General features: G+C 39.8%; 1 protein-coding gene across 14 annotated transcripts in view; it reads left to right on the top strand.

Moving 5' to 3' along the window:
* Positions 1-18,094, top strand: part of DYNC1I1 (dynein cytoplasmic 1 intermediate chain 1) — a 192,579-nt gene that overhangs the window by 16,056 nt on the left and 158,429 nt on the right. For 2 of the 14 annotated variants that reach the window (XM_057432593.1, XM_057432588.1), the window contains exons 2-5: positions 818-935; positions 2,838-2,888; positions 3,506-3,620; positions 5,990-6,131. In XM_057432593.1, the coding sequence (XP_057288576.1) occupies positions 828-935; positions 2,838-2,888; positions 3,506-3,620; positions 5,990-6,131 (416 nt within the window). In that variant the 5' untranslated portion in view covers positions 818-827. The remainder of the gene's footprint in view (positions 1-817; positions 936-2,837; positions 2,889-3,505; positions 3,621-5,989; positions 6,132-18,094) is intronic. The other 12 variants (XM_057432600.1, XM_057432594.1, XM_057432597.1 and 9 more) reach the window with 7 other exon arrangements.

The following is an 18,094-nucleotide window of genomic DNA, read 5'->3' as shown; positions in this document are numbered from 1 at the left end:
ATTGGGCATTTCTCCTGCCTCTTGGAAAGATGATCTGAGCATGAGACTGTTGGCAGAGGAATGTGCTGCTGCTTTAAAGAGAAGCTCAGGTTTGCTGGGTTCTCTGGTTTTGTACCTAGTCTGCAGCTTTATGGGGGAATGGCCCAGCTTTCCCTGGAAAGGGTGGAGTTGATTCCTGAACAGAATATCCCCTAGCTTGGTGAGGGTGCTCCCCACAGGGGTGAATATGTGAAGGATATTGGGACTGAGCTGGTGTCTCTGTGGGGCTGTACTAGTGGAACTGGGGGGATCCTGGCATGGCAGCCATTCAAGGCACCTGCAGAAGCAAAAGCTATCATGTTTCCAATTTTGCAAGCAAAATTATTACTTGTCTAAGATGTATGGGGCTGTGTGGGGCAGATCTGGTTCTTGTGCTTCAAACTGAAATCCTTTTGTGGATCTGGGCCCTGCAGTCTGGCAATGCTGCTGAAGCTGATGAAAATCAAAAGACTTTAGCTTCAGTGTGTAAAAGCATTAAAGCATTATTCTGACCAGCAGACAAAAATGGGTTTGCTTCACATAGGTAGTTTTCTAATAAAGGTCATTTGATAATATTCCATGTTTGGTGATATTCTGGTCTAATTTCTTGAAATAAAAATTGCGGAACAAATATTCTGCTTTCTACAACGTAACTATAGTCCAAAGGCCAGTATTTCTATAGAAATATATTGTAGGAATTTTAGAAATGCTGTTTTTGATATAATCATTTGTTTTCTTCAGTAAATAAGGAAAACATTTATTTCTGTTTTCACCTTGGTTTCTGTAATTTTCTTTCCAGCAGAGTCAAAATGTCAGACAAAAGTGATTTAAAAGCGGAACTTGAGCGCAAAAAGCAGCGCTTGGCTCAGATAAGAGAAGAGAAGAAACGGAAGGAGGAGGAAAGGAAGAAGAAAGAGGTAAATATGCAGAAGTGTCTTTTAGATAGCTCAGGATTGCAGAAAGGGGTTGCTGAGGTTTTGACATCTCGGTATTTTATACCCCAAGGTATCTGTCATGTGGAATGAGATCCTCAAACCCACATCAGTCTAACCTTAAAATAAAAATGCTTATTTTCAGTGAAGAAAGTTGGGGCGAGGGAATTGCTTTTAAAACCAGTAGACAGTCAGATGACAACAGCTTAGACAACATGATATGTACGTGTGTGTAGAAAGAAAAATTGATTTGCCACGATGCTTTTTCCTGGCCTCTTCTTCAATGGAAAGGGAGTGGAGAGTAAGGAAAGACAGAAAGAGGGCTCATGTTTTTTCCAAGCCATTACAATCTAAGTGTGTATTTTTGAAGACTAGTTTGATTACTAGCTAAGGTAACAGATTTACAATTATTGTTCTCCACCAAAGTAAAACATAATTGCAATTGCATTTTCATCTTCTGGCATGGGTGCATCTTTCAGTTCTGTTAAAGTTTGATTGACATATTAGTTTATTTGTCCTTGACAATATGCATTAGGTTTTTCATTAAGGGGTTTGTACTTCTTTTTATTCAGTCACTTAGTGGAATAGAGGTGAGAATTGACAGGGAGTGGATATTCATTTTCATGCAAAGTCAGAGAAGCATTAAGTGATTATGTTTCCTTTCCTTCAAATGTCAACACTTACTACAGTTTAAAGCACCTGTTATCCTTTACTAATAACTGGTTTCCTTTTAAACTGACACTTTAATATTGTACATGAATTTCGTGGAATTACTGTGAAAATGTGATGTGATCCAAGAAATCAGTGTTCCAGTTTTGGCTGTCTTTTTAATCTTTGTTCATTTGAGCCATTTGTGTGCAATTACCAGCCCACCCCCCTGAGTCTCCTGGAGTCACTGGGGGAGTCCTCTGTAAGCAGAACTCTAAACATTAACATTTTCAGTGTTCATTACTAGCCTGTTAATGAATTGGAGGGAAAGGAGACAAGCTAATGAAGGAAGGAAGCTATTAAGTCCTTTCCTTTGTTCCCCGCCTCTGGTTTCATGCCTCATGGAGATCTTGTGGTGGCTGGAACTTTGCACTGGCCTCAATAGCCAGATCCAGCCTGGGACACCCAGCTCTGCAGGCTATGCTGCAGTGCCTAACTGTGGCATCGTAAATGGGGTGCACTGGGATGTCTAATGGCCTCCAGGAGTGAAGTCTAACATTCACTTAAGTGCTTAGCCACGTACGCTGGTGCAGAAGATTTATCTACCACCCTGTGTACTGAGATACTTCAGGATAGCTCATGGGAAGAGCTGAACACAGTGATATGCCTGAAACTTTGTCTGTAAAAGCAGTGTTCTTCTGCAACCTGGCCATGTTCAAACTGGACTACGTGGGGATGCTTTTGAAATTCAAGGTTTTCTGTTGTGCCTGCACCAACATCAGCTCTAGTTTGATGCTCTGTGAGAGTCCTCTGTGCCCCACACTCTGGTTTCAGCAGAACAGAAAACCTTTCTGTGTGGAAGTTGGGTAGGAACAACTGATTTAGAAGCTGATGCTATCCAGCGTAGGTTCCACAGTACAAAGGCAGATGCCTCCAACATTCTCTGTAAGAAATATGCTGGAATTGCTGCATTTGAAACATGACAAAATGATAGACATGACCACTTGTGTTTTGTTTTACTTGCATTACTGATTACTGCACTAGACTAACAAAGTAGAGACATGGGTTCAGTTCCTTCATCTGCCTGGGAGAAGGGCCACAAGCCTGCTTTTTAAAAAGAAATGTTCTAACCACTAGGCAGGAGTATTGGTGTTTTCCTTCCACCCTGCTAAATTGGGGAAGGATGAGTCAAATATAAGGGATTCTGGCTAATGCAGATGTTGCTCCTCCTGTTTCTAGGTCCCAGTAGACCAGAGCGGGAGGAGTCTAATGTGTGGAAGCTCCAAGGAGGTACAGATACTGAAGTAAAGAGGGAGGGGTCTTGTGAACCGTTAGTTTTGGCTGTTGGTGCCCAGAGCTGCCAAAATCCTATTTCAGACACATTAGTCCTTTGCTTCTGTTAGATGCTGAAGTTTATGAGAAAGTAATTTTATAGTTAACGAGTGCTTGGGAGCAAATGTGGGCCCTTAAGCTACATCACTGAAGCCCAATGAAATTTTATTTCTTGATTCTGGAGGTAGTAGGAAGGGGCCATTTTTATTCAGGGTGATGATATCTCTTATTTTACAGTCAGCTTTTACATTAGCTGAATAAGTTGCATCTGATGAGTGAGAGGCAGAAGATTTCCATTGGTTTGCTGTAAAAATCCTTGCAAATATCCTTGCAAAGATCAGTTTTTCCATGCATTCAGGGAAAAAATTTGTTAGAGAAATATACAGCATGAATTATCTGAATTATAAATTATCTAAACCTATGTAAACGAATTTCAAAGGGTACCTAAGCAGTGGTGCATGTATTTTCCACACGTAATTGCTAGAGCTGATGAAACTGGGTGAAAACTGATGAAACGTGGATGAAACTTTTCTGTATTGTTTTGTTTTGTTTTGCTTTGCTTTGTTTTAACTCAGGCTGATCTACAGCAAAAGAAGGAGCCAGCTCAGGAAGATTCTGACCTAGACCGCAAAAGAAGAGAAACAGAAGCTTTGTTACAGAGCATTGGTATATCCCCAGAACCACCTCTAGGTATTTAAGAGAAGCACACTGTAAAGCATTCAGCTCTGCCACAATGAATGCATTCTTTCTCTTAAAGCATGCTTGGCTTTTTTGATTTTTGGCTGTAGTAGTGAAGTGAACTCTTCTGTTTGAATGCCTGCCATATCATACACATATACCAGCTCATGGCATTTTTGAGTACTTGTCATTGCCTAAAACATCTGTTTCTTCTCTTCAAGAAATTTTTGTGAACATAGTGCAGATCGGGTTTGCATACCAGCAGTGATTTCTTTTCTGATGGACTTTATTGTCTTCTATCACATTTATTTGATGACCCATGAAATATTATTATAAATGCTGCAGTTCATTAGTCCCAAGTTTTGTTCCAAAAATTCAGATTAACGATTTGCTAAGGAAGGAAGAACATAGTCATGTGGGAATTCCCGTTGAAAAGTGAGAAATTTCCTTCCTGCCTTCACGCCTTCCTGCCTTCCTTTCTGTGCCTTCTTCTGTATTAGCTAAAATATTGGCTTCTCTGGAGGTATCAAGCCTTGTCATTAAATTCACTGAGGGTGAATCTAGGATTTTACTCCTAGACATTCTTGCCTGTAATATTTAGGAAGGACTCCAAATCTGACAAAATACTGAAGCCTTGATTTAGGAAAGCACCTTATAGAGATGCTTGGGTGTGTATACAAGTAGATTGCGTCGTTCTGAATTGGAATTTCAGTTAATAGCTTGCATCAGTCGATGTTGAACATTTATTGAGAAAAGTTGCTATTTTTGTAAGTTATGATACAGTGACTGAAGCTTTTAAATACCACTTCTCAGAATAATTTTCTAACAGCAATGGTTAGATTATTTTTATGTGTCATAAAATACGTTTTGTAAATTTTATTGTGATATTATAAAATCAGATACCATGTTCTACCATTTAAAGCTCATTTTTATCTAAAATTGAAGATGTATTTACTTATCATACTATTAACTAAATGCATATATTTGTATTGCAAATTATCGATTCTAATCTTAGTTAATTATTTTGTGGTTGATACTGTCAAAACCACCTGAAAATTCACCTGTGAGATTAATCATTTTAGTTAAACAATAGTATTTTGTCCTCTATAAATTCCCTGTATATACCCTTACAATTAGTATAAAAAGGAGGCTTTAATTATGCCTTCACACATGCATGTGGTACCTAGATCCCGTTGTAAATACGGAATACACAAACAGCCACGACATACCTGTGACCTGCCAAAGGGCTGTCACAAAGATGAATTCACTTTTCATGCTGCAGTCATTTCTGTGACAGTCTCCAGTGAGAATCTGTGTGAAATGTTTGACCACATGGAAAATCCAAATCTCTTGGCAGGTCTGTCATTATACATTATAGAGCATAACAAAATAGCTTAAAGTTTTACTCCGTTAAATCTATAAAGGGAAATGCACATGATTTAAACCAAATGGGAAACTTCACTCTTGCATTAACCCCCCTTTTTTGTGTTTTATTCAATGTGGCTGCTTTGAAGAATACTTGATTAAGTACTGACTGGAGCCACCTTTGCATTTTTGAGAAACCATTTTAAAAGAAATCAGGGTATTTTCACTTTTTTATTTATTGTTTCCTTGCCGAAGAGCTTTAACATGGGCTGACCTTGAGCTATGAACTTCCTTTCCTGTTTCAGGAAATAAAACTGCCTTTGCATGAAATATGCTTCAAAAGCCCTGGCAAGCCAAAGAGAAAATCATTTCTAGAGCTTGGGCAAATAGTATCTAAAGGGAAACTTCCCTGAGTGTTGAAATCATGTCCCACCCAAAATGGAACCTTTATATGACCTAAATTACTTAAGAAAACGCAATCACTAAGCAAACTAATGTGTGTTCTCACCATTTTTGGGAAATGATTTTAACTTAGCTGAATTTCCTTATTTAGCTTTTATTTTTTATGTCATTTCCACACTGCAGCCTTAGACCATCTCTAATGGACACTGGCTTTTGATTATATTCAAACCTTGGAAAGTATGCTTGTTCTATTGCCTATCTATCTGGCTTTACCAGAAGAGTTCACTTAGTTTTTTGACAAGCCCCTGATATTTCTTCATACCTTTAAAATCTTTTGCAAGCCAACTTTAAACTATACCCAAGAAAACAATTGCTATTTTATTTCCACAGGGAACTCCTCCATTGATTAGCTGTAGATTCCCTTTGGGCTTTCAGTCCTGTCTAAATTCATGTCAATTTTAACACTTCCAAAAGACTTAAAATTCACTTGACTCTCTTCCTTTTCTTTTTCTTTCCTTCCTTATTTGCTTTCACCATTTCAAACTCTCCCACTCATTCATCCACTATCATTTTGGTCCATTGGTTTTGATTTGTCTGACACTGCTCTTCATCAGTGCAGTCGCTGCATGTGTTAACATGGGATACCTGTTATTTTCATTATTTAGTCCCAACCCCTATGTCTCCCTCTTCGAAATCAGTGAGCACACCCAGTGACGCAGGCAGCCAGGACTCAGGAGATCTGGGACCCATTGGAAGGTAAGACACAGAGTCAACAGCGTTGAATAAATGTGGGTTGTTTTTTTTTCACTTTGCTCTTACTTCCCCATGTTTACCTTTGCTTCTGTAAATGAGAATGTGCTGTATCTGATGGGTACTTTTGTTTCTTTATTTTCCACTGTATGTTACCATTCAGTAAGACTGCTCTCATATATGAGGGAAATAAATGCAAGCAGCAAGTAGATCTTAAGCCATGAGTCCCAAACCTCATATTGGAAGCAAAAGATGAATTTATGCTTCTAAAATGGCCTAGAGAAAGCTGTCATACTGTGTGGAAATACACTAAGACCAGGGGGAAGTGTCCAGTGGTAGAACCTGTTATCCATGTGAGTTATCTTTGTTCACATAACTACTGCCCTTTGAAGTGCTCCCAGGTATAATGCCTTGGGTTCTTGTGTGGTTGCTCATGGCAGTGTGTGCCACTGGCAGTGTAAGGGAAGAGCTTGTACAGAAACAGGCTGAAACAGCCTGGGACACACTGACAATTCTGCCTTGGAAATTGTGGATATGAGAGAGTTTAATGGAGAATGGGAGGGAAGCAGCTCTCTTCCTGTTGGAAAGGGATTGTGGGGAATGTATAAGGCATGGGCACAAGAGCAGCCTTCTTACCTTTGCTTGTATGGCTGAAATAGGAAATTAGGTAGCCAAAATAATTTCTTCTCTGGATTAGAAAAGAAAGGATGATGCTGCTGGTAAAGGAGCATGTGTTCAAGTAAGAAGAGGTGCAACAAACTTTAATGTATGTTTTGAGAAATGTAACATATTGTGCCTACGAGATCTTTATGTATCAAACTAATTCAACATCAAGCTGAGCTGCCAGTGCGTCCAAATCTGCGATCCAGGACTCTGCTAGTGGCTTGAAAACACAGTGATTGCTCTCTGTAGTTAGCAGTGCTCAGGAGTAGACACCATACCTCTACAGACACGAGCAGTAATGTGACAGAGCTTTGGGTCACCAGATTTTGTATCACACCAGCCTTCTGTTTAGAAAATTCACATTTCTGTAATTTGAAAGTAAGTTGTGTTCCCCTTCAGCCAGATGCAGACACCATCAGTTGTGATGCACAGGTTGCGCAGCTGCTGCTGAAATCTCCTCGCCCCTTCTCCCAGGTCTGCCTTCCAGAGGAAACAGGTTGCTAGGTAGAAAAGACCCAGCCTGTCTGATATAGCTGTTCAAAACACAGAAAATAGTATAATGTAATGCTACATTCATAAATAAATGCAGTAGGCTTCAGCAAGTCAAAGTACTTTGAGCAAACAAAAATTGGTTTTAAGTGAAATATAGCTTGCTGCTCACCATAAAGTTATTTCCCACAGCCCTACCTGAAGCTAAGACAACACTGGCTGAAGACTTCTAAATTCCTGGGTTTCTTCTGAACTTTAATGGTGTAACTTCTTTACTGTTAAGGTAGTGAAATGCTCTTTGAAGGATTCATTTTGCTGGGACATACATTCACACTTTGACTCTGTCAGTAACAAGCAATGAAAGCACATAACCATGTATCCCTGTGGAGGAGAATGAGTTGATCCTCTTCAAAGCTCACTATGTACTGCATTGTGAGCTTTTGATTCGGATCCATTTTCTGGCTAGTTGTGGCCATACTAGGACTTCAGTAGGAATCCAAAGACCTTGTTTGTAGTCCACCAGTTTGCTTGCCATCCTCTCTGGTGTTGGAAGGGTGAGCTGTATGCCATGAAGACCTCTTGCAGATGTTTGCCTGGAGTGATTGGTTTGTGGTAATTCAACATCTGGTGCAGGCATCGGTGAATCTCTCTAAGCTGTGGATAATATTGGGTGGCAATTAGTTGGGTTAGTTTGCCACAGGGTGCAGGAAGATGCTCTCAGTGCATGTTTGTGTGAATGAGAGCACTCAAGCATGCGTGTGATAGAGCAAACTTAGTGGGAAGTAAACCATGAGAAGGATGTTGGTAGACCTGTCGTCACAGTGGATAAACAAGATGAAACCACCTCAGCTGTTTTCTGAGAGATGCCTAGACCGTACTTCTGACTTATTTTGACTACAGCATGTGTGAATGCCTGTTTGTCTCTAAAAGCAAGGTTATTTTGCTTCATATTAATGTATCCTTCCATTTCAGTCTCTATGATAGAGGGCACTTTTGACAGATACCTTGTCATGCCATCGTGCTTGAAAGATCATCCCATTTTCCTCATTCTGATACAAATTTGCTGGAGGACAGTAGACTGAGCACAGGCATTAGAGGAGAGCAGATTAGTTCCAAAGCTGCTAATGCCCCCATCTCAGAGATCACAGCTCGTGTGTTGTTATTGCTGCTAACGCTGCTGCAGAAATAACGAGCTCACAGAGCCTGGCAGAAATTCTGCATGCAGTCTGATTATTCATTGCTAATGTGTTCTCCAGAGGAAGATAAGGATATTAAAAAAAAAAAAAAGAGACCTGTGAAGTCATAGATTTTGGATCACTGCGGGAGAGAGGCCCTGTTGAAAGCTTCGAAGAAAGCAAGAGATCTTTGTATGTTCCCATTTGAGGCAGCAGTTTCTGGTGCAGAACTAGGTTGGGTTCATAATTCTGTGAGTTGTTGGAACTTCTGGTAGTTGTCAGACTTAACCTATTTGCTGCAATATCATGAAGTATATATATCTGAGTCATGTTTTTATTGGCAAGCACCTGTGATTCCTTATGGAAGAGTGAGTGTAGTTTATCCAGAAATTCAGGTTTCTGACATCCACTTTTCAGGAAGAACAACTGATAAGTTAGAGAGATTGGACAGCATTAAGGAACAATCATCCTGGAACCAGAGACTTCACTCAATCTTACTTTGCAAGCTGAAAACTAACTGGCAACTTGCTCACCAAGGGTAATAAGTGAGCAGAAGGTCTTCAGCAGGCAATGTGTAAGAACAGCAAAGTGTTCATCGTTGAAGCTGGACAAATATAGACCCAGAAATTTTAACGATGAGGCAAATAAAACACTAAAGCAATTTACCTGAAGAGTTTATTGGCTCTTCTGTCACTGGACATTGCTCATTCAGGATAATGTGCCTGCCCAACAGGCAGATGACAGGTCAAACAACAATTAATTCAGAAAAGTCATACAGCTTTTTTGTTGCACAGGAAGAAAAGCTGCACAGTCACAATGGTCCCTTCTGCCATATGATCTGTGGACTAATAGTGCTGCTATGCTGCAGGACTATTGTCCATTATCTCCAGCGCAATAGCTAGGGCAACACTGTCCTTTCCCTGATGCCATTAAGCTTATTAGGAGAAGGTATGGGGCCGGCTGGTAATGGCACTAAATTATGGAACCATTTCTGTCCTTGCAGCCCAGGCTTCTATAAGGGTTTTTTTAGCTGCTTGATCTTTAGTAGCACATTGCTATTTGTCATAGCCTTTTCACTAGGGGTAACGCTGGGTTTGAGGAGCATTCAAGCTTCCCTCTGAGCCGTAACAGCAACTGTAAGAATGAGCAGATGTTGGGTGAGTAACTGTGCTAGAAACTACTGACAGCTTTCTTTGAGTGCTTTCAGTTAAACAAGGGAGACAAGTTTTGGGGTTTTTTTGGTGGTTTTGAGGATCAGTTCTGAGGAGGCAGAGGTGCCTCATGCTTTGATGCTGGAAGATTTTACCATAACTGTGTGCTTAAGGAATGGGATTGGTATGTGCTGCTCTTAGCTATCAGCAGGCTGCTCTGAATGAATTAGAGCCCTGTTGTTGCACATGGAGCAATTTGCCTGTCTCCACATTGCTTCACACATCCCACTTCACTTCTCTGACAGCTTGTGCTACACAGATAGGACAGGAAAACTACATCACAGCCTGAACTGATACCTATCTCTGGACGTGGGTTATTGATTTACAGTATTTTCTGTTACCGTGTATTCAGACATGGCTCATTTTCCACAAGACAATGTTGCAGGATCCCATGAAGATTTTTTGTGGCATAGAGATGCTAGGCTCCTTGAGGATCAGTATTTTGTTTGGTTTAGTATTTTGTATGCATTTTGCTAATGCCCAGTGTCCTGTTGCTGATGGTCACCTGATACAGATATTCACAACTGAAATGCAGATTCCAACTAACTAGATCTGAGTAAATGTTGTAAAGAAAGGGGCTGAGGTAAAGACATTTGCTGAGAGCTGCTGTGCTATAGCATGGTGTGAAAAACAAATTTGCCTCTTTGGGGCTATTAATATGCAACTTCCTCATGACAGCTATATGCATCTCAGCCCTCCCTAGCAGATACTCTGAATTTTTGCTACCTTAGTGTGCGGGAGAGGATGTTCTATTATAGTGCAGCTGCCAAGAAACAGTGCCCATGGAGACGTATGTTTTACTACTCAATATGCCTAAGACATTCATAAATTTCATCTTCTCATCACTCACAGCCATGAACTGTATATTTGTGTCCTCGGAGGGAGTACACAAGGACAAAACTTGTGCAGTGCTTCAGAGCCAAGCAGCGCAATACCACGTCTTGTGGGCTGAGCAGCTCTCTACAAAAGCCCCAATACCCTGATACAGGTAGGGCGAGAGCCCTAGGGTTGTTCTGCGCTTTGCATGCCAGCTAAACATAAAATAGCAGGAATACATCTGTGCTGGAAGGATGGACTCCTGTGGCTGGCTAGTTTTCATGTGCTAATACTAGCCTGTGCTGGTACGTATTCTTGTATTACCCGAGGGTGTCCGTGTGTTCACCCTGGCATATTGCACACTTTGAGGAGTTCCGTTTGTGGACTAAGGTATGATTTACCTGTGTGGCCCCTTTTCTCCCTATATCCTTCACTACTCTTATACATTCCCAGTTAGCTTTTTTACCCTACGGTGGTAGGTTTGCATGGTAGCATCCCATTTATTGTTGAGCTGGGTTGTGTGTGTGTGTGCATGCAGTGAAGTCCCATGCATGCAGCACTTCTCTGCATTTTGAAACATGAGAGGATTCCATTAGCTGAGTATAAGGTTTCCATCTGCTCAGTAAACTGCACCAGGCTCAGCTGTCTTGGATGTGTAAAGGTTAATGGTTGCCTTTCTTTCTGCAACAGCTTCATCTGTGCCCTTTCACTTTCTAACTTGCATATTTTGCTGCACCTATGTTTAGATACCTGATTATTTTGTGGGCTCCCATAAAGGCAAAGATGATTGATAGGAAGCATTCTTCATCTTTTGCTACTATCAGAGCAATAATATATTATCAGAGGATAGTTATTTCAGTGTGGTGCTTCATCTGCTGTGACATGAGGCAAGGTGGATTGTTTTGTACCGTTTCTGTTGCAGTCCACTGGTTTTGGTGCGTTTGTCTGGCTACAGCTACTCGTTCCATAATTATTGTTCTTACTTGGATTAATTAATGATATCACAGTTTCAAACACAGAGGTGTGTTTGAAATGGCGCTGAAATTGGTTAGCTTCCTTCAGTGTAAGAAGTTTACTCGCAGCAAAGCAGGGTCAGCCCTTACTTAGATGAAGCTGTAAATATTTAATGAAAGTTCCAGTGAGAATGAGTTTGAGCATAGCATCAGGTAGCAGATAAAAGAAAAGGCAGTTAAAAGATAAAAGAAAAAGGGAAATAATTTCTCGAAGAGGTTTTGTAGCAGTAGTATGCCATAGAAGTTAGACCACTCTGTAATCGTGATTGCCTCATCATCACTCTGGTTTTTATCTCTAGATAAATTACAGTACATGGGAAGCAGAACAGCTGCCTGTAGTACTGGAGATCTTTTCTCTGAGGAGCAGTATCACCTCTGGCTTTGGATGTTGGCATAATGTTTTATCCAGTATGTCAGTTCATCTTGCAGTTAGTATGACCTCTGAGTGTGTTCCCTGCTGTGTTCCAGAGAGCACAGTAGCATCTGTCACATTAGGTTGGGTGTCCTTACTGATAGTTAAGAACATGTCTTCTTCTCTTGCATTCTATTTTGAAGTTTGCTGATAATATTAGTCTGCATTCATGTATGTTTTCATCAGATGTGATATGAGTTGCTTCCATTTACCATGCCCATTTTGAGGCATTTGGGTGTAAAAAGAAATACAATAGGATGTGTTTTCTTTCACTGTGTTGATGTCCACCCTCAGTTTGTATTCGTCCAGTACAGGGAGAAACAGATCTAATTCCAGGTTGTTTTTTTTGTCTGCAGCATATTATTTACTCATTTTGTATTGTTATTAGGTGTTCTGCTTTATAATGCAATATCTAAACACACGCACGAGACGTGTTAATCCTGCATTGCTTCATGTCTGACTCAAATACAAACATTTCTTGCTTCTCAGATGAAAGGAAGTAGATAGTTCTTGAGCACCTGGGCACTGAGTGTGTCAGAGCATGCCATTATTAAATTCACCCTTTTACGGCTTTGTATTTAATCTTGCTCACTATCACTCAAGTTTTTTGCTGTTTTTTTTTTAAATAAAAAAGGCATCTCTAGTTGTGTTGTTACCACATAATATTTTAAATCACAAAGATTTTGTTTGCTGAGCTCTCACAAGCATGTCTAAATATCACGAAAGTCTTTAAGTTCTGTGTTTTTTAGGCTTTTTGCTTGCAAAATCAGACTTGGCAACTCAGCTTTTATTTTCACTGTTTTGCTTTTAAACAGTTACTTACCTAGTACAGTAATGTAACCCAGTGACAAGCTGAAGAAAGGGTATCAGAATGCCATTCTCCCTTTTAAATATTTGTTTTGTTGTTTAATTAGACAAATGAAGAAGTCAAAAGAAGAAGCTGGATCCTGGTCTCCATTTATACAGGAAGGTTGAATTATTGTAGTAGATGATCTTTCAGAGTCCATGCAGCATTATTTCCTATCTTCTCTAACTCTAGAAAACATCTCTCATAGCCATTAACAAAACCATGTTTCTGTAAGATCTGCTAAATGTAACATTATTGCCTAGGGCTTAGCTACTTATCATTAAGTAAATGCATTTGACAGGTTCTGTGCAATGATGCTGTTTTGTCATTGCTGCTTAGCTGTGCATTACCAGCATTTCATTGTGTTACCATGTTCACAAATGATATGGATCCTTCTTCAGTTGTAACCAGTACAAGTGGGCTTGTGTTGAGTTGCCTCAGGAGGAGCAGCCAAAACAGTAGCAGGGTTTTTTTTATGGTGTCTTTTTTTTGTTTGTTTAAGATCAGCTTATATGTACAAAATGGCCTTTAAATGGCTGTTTTAACGGCATGTGTGTTTCATAAATGGGCTGAGCCAAAGGGAAGCACAGAACAGTGTAACAACTCAGAGAGAGCAACAGGAAAGACTGAGGGAAAATACCTACATTATGGTGACCTTCACTTGAATGGTGTTTTATTCAGAAAAAAAGAAGGATTGTAACCCTAGGGTTACTGTGTAGTGCAGACATGAGTCTTTCACAGTGGAGAGTGAAGAGAAACAGTTTGGTGGCTTAAGGCAAATGCCATAACCCATGGGATGCTGGTGTTGCTGCTCTTCTTTAATGGCTTTGACCTTGATATGGGATGTTGCCATTACATGGTAAGGCAGAAATACACACCTCAGCTGTTAAATTTTTTCCAGGATAATTTAGCATCCCACCATTGTCAGGATCTCTTGGCACACATGTTTTATCTTACAGTTTCCAACAGTGTTAGAGGCCAAATCGTGCTTTAAGCCTTCTTGACCTGAATCATGCTGGCATCTATGAAGGAGTGACAGTGCCAGCTGCCTCCCCCTGCCTGGGGAGACCCTGGCTATCTCAGCTATCTTTATCCTACCTTTTAAAGCGATGCTGCAAATCTCTCACGCTTTCTACCCCAGCCCATTTACAGAACAGTAACAGGGTGGGCCGGTCCTCCTCCCGTGAGCATGGGCTGCTCAGGATGAGTGCCTGCTTGCACACATCATTGCTTGCCCTGCATAAGTTAGTATACAAGGATGGAGGAAGGCAGATTTCTTGCAGTCTTTTCCCTCGTTTTGTCCCTGCATGAGAAGAACCACAACCCTTCTCCTTTATATTCAATTTATATTTAGCTTTAGATATCTGAAGGCTTTCCCTGCCAATTTCTTTTTTAGCCTCTAAACATAAGCAGACACCTTAGGGACTGATATTTGGCAGTTGCTTTCAAGTGTCTGTATGTCTGACCTAGAAAGTAGGGAGTGTTTTTCAGTGCATGCCAGTTACAAAGTCAGAATGGTCTCTATTAATTAAAATCATCTGCAATCCTTTTAGCATGTGAGCTTGTGGCATCGTTAAGGATTTTCATGCTTTCATTCCTGAAGGATGGATAGAGTTCATTGCTCCAGATTTTTGATTATTTTTCTCATTAGCAAGCATCTCCATGCTATAAATTAAAGGAGAAGGAAAGATTGCCATTCCCAGGGTGCTTCGTAAAGTGCCTTGGAAACCTGAGCCTCAGCTGCATCCAGAAGAAAATAATACTAATGTATAAAGCCCCACTTAACCATGTAGGTTATCAGACCAGCTGTAGCTACTTCTCTGTAGTTATTTCCAGACATATCATGAAAGTATTTAGTCAGACAATCAGATGATTTTAAGGACTAAAACACTAATCCTCTTAAAACAAAACAACTCACTGCTAAAGTCAGCTCAGCTTAAATAGCTCTCTTGCATAGAATTTCATCTTGATTTAATTAAATTATGTGTGATCACCTCCTATGTTGAACTGTTCGACATAGTTGAACTGGTACAGTTTGTGCATGTAGATTTTTTTTTTCTTCACTAGCCTATTAAAAAGCCCTTTAAGATATCCCTATATCACAATTTTATGTTTAATCTGGAAAAATAAAAGGAGGCTCTGAGTAGCTATTTCAGTAACTCATTTTTTTTAGGAATTTTCTCCAAAGCTGTGATTTTTTGCTTCAAAAGCAGAACATTTTGTTTTTCCATTTCAAACTGATTTTGATTCTGAAATTTTGGTTTTACTTATTTAATTTAATAATTCAAAATCAGAATAAAATTTCTGATCTGGTCTATTGAGAGTCGGGTAATTGGGTTATGAAAACTTTTGACATTTTTACTGTTGATGTGAAAAAATATTGAGAACTCTCATACAGTGACCTCTTGTTTCAACCTATTTGTAGCAAACCTCTCATCCCCTCTGGAATGGTTCTGCTGTTTCTAGTACCAAATGAATTCTATAAACAAAACTCTTTTTCCAGCTAGTAGTTACTGGATTTTAGCACTGAGGCAAAAATGAAAATTTGCTGAAATCTGTCCCCTTTTTCTTCAGCTGAATAATACAAGACCTAAAAATTGTAGGTTCTAGCCTTCCTGTTAGCTCTTTGACTCCTCTGAAAGGGTGTGGATTGCCTTTTCTAGATTTGACTAATAAATGTGACTGTCTTTTATGCAATTTTATCTAAAGCCTTCCTTTATATGCATGTCCATCAACTCTGGATCAAAGTATCCTAATGTGAGTACTGTGGTTCCTTTAAAGCATCTGCAGGATCTGTTAATATGTAAAAACTCCTGCCAAGTTCTTGCTTTACATTTGTGTTCATCTGAGTTCTATTTTGTTGCATAGAGTTACTCTTTGTATAAAAAAACAAGATGAAAATACTGTTTTAAAAAAAGAATTTTCAGGTTTTGCTACAAGAACAAAAAACTTGTGCCTTTCCCCCTCTGGAACGTGTTTTTTATTACTGCACTTTCATAACGGCAGTTCATGCTATCCGGCATTTACAGTAAATCTGTGTCAGTTCATGGGCTGAGGAGAAGCTTCTAACTATTTGACCTTTATTCCTCGCAGATCCAGCCTGCTGCTCACAGTGACCCTCTTGGTAAACCAGCATAAATTTGCAGACTAAGATTTCTGTAGTGATAGTATATACATTGAGAGAATGATGAGGCTCATTACATTGTCATGAGACTGTATTCTGTAACGTAGACCTGAATCAAAAGACAGACTTTAAATATACCAAATAAGTTCAGCAAACTGGATGAATTTCACTGCTGATTTAATTAGTGGGATTCTGTGAAGTGGAAATCAACAAGGTATTGGTCCTGTGCTATGTCTTTACAATTAAAGGGATTCCAGAATTGTTCATTCTGATTTAAAAGTCAGGTGAATTTTGAAAACCATTAAATACGTTCAGGAGCATAGCCTTGATTTTAATTTTGAAATATACATGTGGTTTAAGTATTATTTGCCCATGACTTTTTATAAATATACCTTTAAAAGACATGGGGGAATTTTAAACTCATGCCCTTCTGAGAAAGGCTGTTATGGTTGCCAGGCAGCTGAAAGATAGTGCTCTGCTCTCAGGGAGGTCACAGTTGCTCTTTTTATTGGTGAGACTGAAAGTCAGGGGTGTCAGCCTGCTTGGAAGTGTAAATTCAAAACCCAACTATCTGGCTGTGCTCCAAAGTGGTGCCAAACTCCATGTTCACTGAATGTATCACGGTATTTTATTTTATGATTAGCAGACCAGCGCTGGACACAGGAGCGTCAGAGCATACTGCTCTAAAGCATAAGTGAGTGTCTTGGTGAGAGGCACAAATCCTCCCTAGCTGCTGATAGCCATCTTGCTTATAATGTGCTTCAGAAAACAAGTAGCACAAGGAGGGTATTTTCTTTTTGCCAATCCTTTCAAAGTGGAACAGATCTGCAGAGCAGAGCACAGATGGCAGCAGAATAGTGGCTTAAATGCAAAGCATCAATTGAGGCAAGTGGTACTTTTCCATCTCTGAGTAGTAGATTTGAATCTTCTTTTCTTGATGTATTTTGTTTTGTAGACACACTTCAATACTACAACTGGTATCGGAAAGTGAAAATTATAGTGGAGAAAATTAAGATTGTAAAAGTCTAGAAGGAAAGGAATGAAACCAAGCAGCTTATCTATACACACGTCTATTTTAAACGTGCAGTAATTTCTCACCAACAGTTTCTTAGTTCAGATATTTTCATTAATCAAGAGCAAAGTGGGAGCTTTGGAGAAACTGACGCAACAAAATTGCTAGAACTCTTTAAAATTTTGTCATTTAAAAATTATGCAGCCTTAAATCAATTGTGGCAATATTTAGACATTAAAAATAATTAAAAAAACAACTGACTAGATACATGATGGATTATATATTGAAATTGCAGATAATACTGGACTGCAATTCAATGACAATATTTGGTGACAATATTTGATATATTGAAAAAGGCATTCAAACACATCTTAAGCATTGTATTCTACTGATGATTTTAAAATGTGAAGGGTCACAGTTCTTAATATAAGCAGTTCTCCATCTTTGGAAATTGTAATCCAAGCCTGCATTTTAAGCACAGGGCTCCTCCTTGCATTGAAGTCAAAACCAAGAATCCTGTTATTCTTCGTAATATTGGGCTTTTTGGTTAGCTCTTTTTTTCCTAATTCTATTATTTTCCTAGTTTCATTTGAAGTTACAAGAAAAGAAAACAAGAAGCAGACTAAAGCTGGCAGGTTCTCAAGTCCCTCTCCTGTCAATGCAGCCCTTGGCTCTTCATCAGGTGCTAGCAGGGAGATGACAGGGGGAGCACAGACTCACACAACTAGGAGTGGCTGAGTTGGGAAGGAACCTCTGGAGATCATCTCATCAATCTCCCCTCTGCAGGGTCACCTAGAGCAGGTTGCTCAGACTATTTCCAGTTGGGTTTTGAGTCTCTGAAAGGATGGAGACTCCATGAACTCCCCAATCAACCTATTCCAGTGTTTGATTACCCTCATAGTAAAGTTGTTTCTTCTTATGTTTAAGTGGAATTTCCTTTTCTCAGTTTGTGTCCATTGCCTCTTGTCCTGTTACTGTACACCAGCAAGAAGAGTCTTCTTTACTCACCCTCCCAAGTCACGCACCCAAATTACTTAGGCTGTCCGTCCGTCCCCCCGTCGTCCCCCCAGATTCTTTGTGGACAACCTCCTCACAGCTGGAGTTTAAGTTGGGTGCTCAGAACTGCTGCATGACACGATCTCCTATCTGTCTGTTTGTATGCACAGAGCCCGTGGTGACCTGTTTCACTGTTGGACAATTGATTTAG

This window comes from Pezoporus wallicus, unplaced genomic scaffold, assembly GCF_028554395.1.
Source record: "Pezoporus wallicus isolate ANWC-B61680 ecotype Strahan unplaced genomic scaffold, APGP_CSIRO_Pwel_v1 scaffold_2584, whole genome shotgun sequence".
NCBI classification, from domain to species: Eukaryota; Metazoa; Chordata; class Aves; order Psittaciformes; family Psittacidae; genus Pezoporus; species Pezoporus wallicus.
The sequence above is the reverse complement of the archived record's forward strand: the minus strand, read 5'-3'. Positions and strand labels throughout refer to the sequence as shown.